This window comes from Podarcis bocagei, assembly GCF_964188305.1.
Source record: "Podarcis bocagei genome assembly, chromosome: 15".
NCBI lineage: Eukaryota > Metazoa > Chordata > Lepidosauria > Squamata > Lacertidae > Podarcis > Podarcis bocagei.
Genome location: NC_138141.1, coordinates 38,183,665 through 38,189,664, shown reverse-complemented (window position 1 = coordinate 38,189,664; position 6,000 = coordinate 38,183,665). Strand labels below are relative to the sequence as shown.

Sequence of the window (6,000 nt, the reverse complement as noted above, 5' to 3'; positions counted from 1 at the left end):
CCAGCTGATTGACTCCTGGGAGGGGCTGGGCTACGGTGCAGCTGGACGAGCAACCAATGAGACTGCCTCCAAGCTGCACCAATGACATTGTCCTTTGCCTCATCAGTGCCCCGCCTCCATATGCACCAGGCACAATAGTCTGCCCTTCGTTAAGTAGGAGCTGTTGATTTTGCCTGCTAATCTGGTTGCTTTCTTTTGTTTCGTTTTAAAATCTAGATTACTTTTTGTTCCTTTTTCTAAAACATGTAATGCAGGGTAAAATCAGATCACAAATCTGAGATCCTTTGTCCAATAGATATTCTCTTTTTTCTCTTTTTAAAAAAAGAGCTGACTGACTAAGCTTCCGATAAAATATAGACAAATATAAACTAAAAAAGGAATTTACAGAATAAATAGAATTAAATATGTAGTGTTTCGGGTTTTTGATGTTGTTGTTAAAGCTGAGATTTTTGGGACAAATCTTGCTAGTCGCCTCCACGTAGGCAGAGTATGGAGAGAAAGCAAAATTTGCCCCCAACCACGATGGAAAATGTGGACAAGTGTGCAAATTATGGCTAAAATTTCAGTTGAGGGTGAGGTCTCCAGTTGCTGATGTCTCTGTCAAGTTTCATTTCTTCCAGTTCTCTTTGGTTCTCGTGGGGAAACACAGCCCCAAATATGTCCTCGTGGTATCGTTTCTGCCTCTGTAAAAATGAATGAAATAAACCAGCAATCAGTATTATTTGCCACAACATTTACTACAGGGGGTCCCACACTTTTCAATCAATTTCCCCATTACTTTTCTAATCACACAAACCCAAACCCCATTGTTGTTTTTAAAGTGGATTTGTTGCACCAGGGGTAAAATAGGGCTCAACTCCTCTCCAGAAACCTATGTCCCCACTGTGGAAGGACGTGTGGATCCAGAATTGGCCTCCACAGTCACTTTCTGTTAAGACCATGCTCATGAAAGACAATCTTACTTGGCTATGAGTGATCGCCAAAGATGAAGAAGAAAGAGGTTTTCAGCGTACCTTCAGCTGAAAGCAGTAATCTTCGGCCTGCTGCTCCGTCAGGCCCAGATTCCTGGCAAATATATCCCTTAACGTCTTAGCGACGTCTCTGGCCATACGGACGTCCCCACAGACGTAGAGATGGCCCGCCTCTCTGTGCAACAGCCTGCACACGTCAGACTCCAGCTTTTTCCGAAGAAGGTCTTGGACGTAAACCTGGAGCGAGAAGAACAAACCCGTATGTTATTATTCAGCTCTATCGTTATTGTTTAGTCGTGTCCGACTCTTCGTGACCCCATGGACCAGAGCACGCCAGGCACTCCTGTCTTCCACTGCCTCCCGCAGTTTGGTCAGACTCATGCTGGTAGCTTCGAGAACACTGTCCAACCATCTCGTCCTCTGTCGACCCTTCTCCTTGTGCCCTCCATCTTTCCCAACATCAGGGCCTTTTCCAGGGAGTCTTCTCTTCTCATGAGGTGGCCAAAGTATTGGAGCCTCAGCTTCACGATCTGTCCTTCCAGTGAGCACTCAGGGCTGATTTCCTCAAGAATGGAAAGGTTTGATCTTCTTGCAGTCCATGGGACTCTCAAGAGATGTTTTAAATTAGGGCTGCAACATTTAACACAGTGTTGTCTACTTGGACTGGCAGCTGCTCTCCAAGGTCTCAGGCAGAAAGAAGGCTTTCCCATCGCCTGTGGCCCATTTTGGGGTGCAAAAGGGTCAGTTATTCAATTCATTATAAATGTCCTGGACTGCTGGTCTTCAGCTGCTGGGTCTGGACCCTCTGGTGCAGGACCCCCCAGACTCAGCCCTCGAGATGTTCTGGGACTACAACTCCCATCATCCCTGACCACTGGTCCTGTTAGCTAGGGATGATGGCAGTTGTAGTCCCAAAACATCTGGCGGGCCGATTTTGGGGGTGCCTGCTCTAGTGGTTTGTGGCCTGACCCAACAGGATCGCAACAGGAGCAAGACCGCCATGCAAATATGGAAAAGGTTAAGAAATGCATGTTTGGGTTCAAGATAAGACGAGACTTACTTTGGGATAGCCAGGCTCTCTGGAGTAAGCTGTGTAGACCTCTTGAAGGATCCCTTTCCTTTTCATTTCTTCCATTTCGTCTTTGTAGAGGTGATCCAGGCTGGCATGTCGGCAGCCGAATAACAGGATCATACTTCTCCCTTTGATCCCTAGAATCAGAAGCCTCCAAATCAGTTTTCAAGCGTGGGGAGGGAGGCATGCGAACGGATCTCTTTCTGACCCAATTTAATTCATGCCTATTTGGGGCGGCTAGTCCTCACTGTGGTGATTGGCCCTTTGTGGAATAGAGGCATCCCCCCGCACATAGAAAATTAGTGTGTCAGGGACTAGAGCAGGCTTCCTCAAACTCGGCCCTCCAGATGTTTTGAGACTACAGTTCCCATCATCCCTGACCACTGGTCCTGTTAGCTAGGGATGATGGGAGTTGTTGGCCAAAAACATCTGGAGGGCCGAGTTTGAGGAAGCCTGGACAATAGTCCCTGAAATGCTAGCTTTCTAAGTTTGGGGTTTTGGGGCCAACAGATGTTGAGGTTACAGGGGGGAATTCAGTGCCCTGAAGAATTATAGGAAGGAAACAAAGAAACGAGAAACATGATAGCAAAGGGGGGGGGGACAGAAAGGCAGCGACCATCATCTAAGGCCTTTCTTCGTGTGCCTCCTCCAAGAGAGGCCCAAATGGGCCTTTTCTGTGGTGGCTCCCCATTTGTGGAATGTTCTCCCCAGGGAGGCTTGCCTGATGCCTTCATTAGACATCTTTAGGCACCAGGCAAAAATGTTCCTCTAAAACCAGGCCTTTGGCAATTACCGTACCTGTCTTTGGCCTTTTAGAAGTAGGTGTGATGGTCTTAATGTATTTTCCCCCTCCCCTCTTGGTTTTAATGTAAGTGGCTTTGGGTTGCCCTGGGTAAAGCGATCAACAAATCTAATAAATAAATAATTATTATTTTTTAAGGGTGGAAATATTATTGCTTTCATTTGTAAATTGCTTCTCATAAGGCCTCCTGAAGTGATTTTACAATATAATGCATATAAAATAATGTACAAAAACTGTTGTAACAGAACAAACAGCACATACATAAATTCAGTTCAAATCCAAGCCAGAGAGCAGAGGGGATAAAGATTTTTGGAAGCTATGTAGAAAGGTGAAACCCCTTTAGCTGAAAAGACAACAAAGATTGCGCCCGTCTGATATGCAGTGGCCATGAGTTCCAAAGGGTAGGTGCCACCACACGAAAGGCCAAATTCTGACATTGTGAGGAACAGGCCTCCTGATAGGAAAGTTTATACAGGAGGCCCTCAGCTGCAGAACACAGTGATTGGCTGAGTATATTAAGGATGAGACGATCTTTCAGGTTTCCTGGTCCCAAGCTGTTTAGGGATTTATACGCTAAAACCTGGATCTTGAAGTGTGCCTGTTTCTCATTTGCTAGCATGCTGGAAACTGTAGCTCTGTGGAAGGTTATACAGTTCCCATAATTCTTTGGGGGGACGTCACATGCTTTATGTGTCCATTAAAGGGGTGGTATGTATGCAGGCCTAACAGCTGGTGACAAATGTCCCCTTTTACCTTTCTTTTCCAAATCATAGAGGCGCTGTTGCCAGAAGCTTCTGAACGGGGCGATTCCTGTGCCTGGCCCAATCAGGATGCATGGTTCGCGTGGGTCTTTTGGAAGCCGGAAGCCATCAGCACTAGGCGGAAAACAACAACTGAGTAATGCTGTAGCCAAATGATAATGCATATATTAATATTGTGCAGCTTGAAGCAATCGGATGCATAACAACTGACTCCTTTTGGAATAAAAACATTGTCAAGGCCCATAAGTTTAATTAAAGCTTTACTCGCAGAACTTTCTTCAAAACAGAACAAAAAATGGTAAATAATACATCCAATAATTCCGTACAAAACCTTGTGCAGTCCAGCAGAGGCTCTGCTTTCTATAAAAAATGAAATACTCCAAACAGATCTAAAACCACAAGTTTCTCTCTTTACAGCCTCCATTTTGCCTTAGGCTGTGTGCTCCTGGAGAATGTCATTTACCATACATGCTACTTCCACAGAGCCTGGGAACAAATGCTAAACACAACTCCCTTTCAAAATGGAGATTTGCAACCAAATACCTTTTCTACCTGATCTAAGGTTAAACACTCAGGTGTTAGCTAGCAGAAAGCAACAACGGTTAATTATCAACTCATCAAGGAGCTCAGAAACCACTTAGTATATTCCAGTACAATTTCCCCACTTTAAAGCCTTCAGTAATACACATTTAGGCAGTCTGCATTTCAGTGTCAATTAAACAATTATACTTAAGAAACGAGCCCCTGGTTCAAATGGTGAAGCCAGCAGATCGGTCAGAAGCTCACTCTGCATTAACTTGGAGCAGGGCCTTTAGTGTGGCTGCCCCGTTCTGTGGAATAGCATTGCCACCTACTTTGTAGCATCTAACCAAGCTTTTCCTCTTCCACCCGGCCTTTGGCTGAATGACATTCCACAGCCTTTTAAATGTGTTTGTGGGAGTGGGGGGTTATTGTTTTGTTGTCTCTGTTTTACCTATTTATTTGTGCTTTATCTTTTGTTTTTATCTCATGAAGCACCCTGAGATCTTTCGATGAAGGGTGGTATATAAATCTAATAAATCTAATAAATTAAAATAAATAAATTGTATGGGGTGGCGTTGGTTGGTTTCAGCCAGCAAAAGCATAAAATCAAGTTAATGTGCTTTATGCACAATCAGGATGCACAATAAGCCTGGAAGATGTGGCACTGCAGGCATCCCACATGTCATTTTGAGGGTGTGAGTTCACCAACATTTTCTTACAGCCCAGTTCTTGAGTGTGTCCTTACCTGCGTACAAAACAGGGGATGGTCTCCTCTAGGTCGACAGTGTTCAGCCAAGTGCTGCAGACTCCATGATGCACCGGACCTTCTCCATCTGAGTGGAGGAAGGGGGGTGAAATGTCAATTAAATCATTACCCCCATGAGAGGCTAATGTGAGATTTGAAACTCAGCTAGATGGGTAAAGAAAAAGTGCTTTATATGCGTTGTCTATGCATTACAACATTGTGACACCAGATGGCGCTGTGGAGTTCCGGTTTTGCCAACCCAATTTCTCATACAAAGTTTACAACGCGTTTAAATGAAACGCTTCTTGGATGTGTCTGGATCCAGCCTAAGTCAATAGCAGGTGTCAGCATCGTTGGGCATTTCCCAAAGCACACATGCTAGCAAGGAGCTCACTGAGTTCTGTGGCCCTGCTGCTCTCCCACCTCGAAGCCTCCGCTGGTTCCTCCACCCTCTCCGAACCAGAGATAGAGAAATAATAAGTGTCCAAATTGCCCATCTCATTTTTTCAATTCTCTACATTTCCACATTCATCTGTGATTTATTTGGTCTTTTGAAAAGTCCCCGTGTCCACTTTTTAGTGCAAATTTCCCTTAATAGACACATTTGTATATGTGTTATTTTCCCCAATATATGCATTTTTATGCGCACTTTATCCTGGGACAGGCACTTCTGTGCAAGCGACAGTTGGAGAACTGCATTGCAAAATTCAGAGATGCGGGAATTTCGAACGATGGCTGCGTTTCAGTTCAGGAAGAGCAAAGCGAGGTAGATCTGTCTTTAAATGGAATTGAATCTCTCCCTCCCCCTCCCTGACTCCCTAATTGCTATGTCCAATGCCAAGTGTGAGGGACAAACACAGTGTTGCCATGTTGCCATCAGACTGTTTTGAAGCTGGTGGGAAGGAGTCACCCAGTGGTGCCTGCTGCCCATTGAGACTGGCAGGGCAGAGGAATGGCAGATGAAATTAATGGACTACGCAGAATTGGATAAGATGACAGGAAGAATTCGAAACCAGCGGGACCAGAAATTCTTGAAAGATTGGAGTAAATATGTGAGTTATTTGAAAAACAACTGTAATCAGCTGACTACGCTTGTAGGATTACAAGAAGTTTTGTAAGGAGAACTA

At 44.7% G+C, this 6,000-nt stretch overlaps 1 protein-coding gene across 1 annotated transcript in view; it reads right to left on the bottom strand.

Moving 5' to 3' along the window:
- Positions 1-420: 420 nt before the first annotated feature.
- The window catches only part of NOS2 (nitric oxide synthase 2), a 35,021-nt gene continuing 29,441 nt past the window's right edge, over positions 421-6,000 (bottom strand). Inside the window, exons 23-27 of the mRNA XM_081173261.1 lie at positions 4,874-4,961; positions 3,599-3,720; positions 2,032-2,180; positions 1,014-1,208; positions 421-683 (exon numbers count right to left, since the gene is read on the bottom strand). Of these exons, the coding sequence (XP_081029387.1) occupies positions 555-683; positions 1,014-1,208; positions 2,032-2,180; positions 3,599-3,720; positions 4,874-4,961 (683 nt within the window). The 3' untranslated portion in view covers positions 421-554. The remainder of the gene's footprint in view (positions 684-1,013; positions 1,209-2,031; positions 2,181-3,598; positions 3,721-4,873; positions 4,962-6,000) is intronic.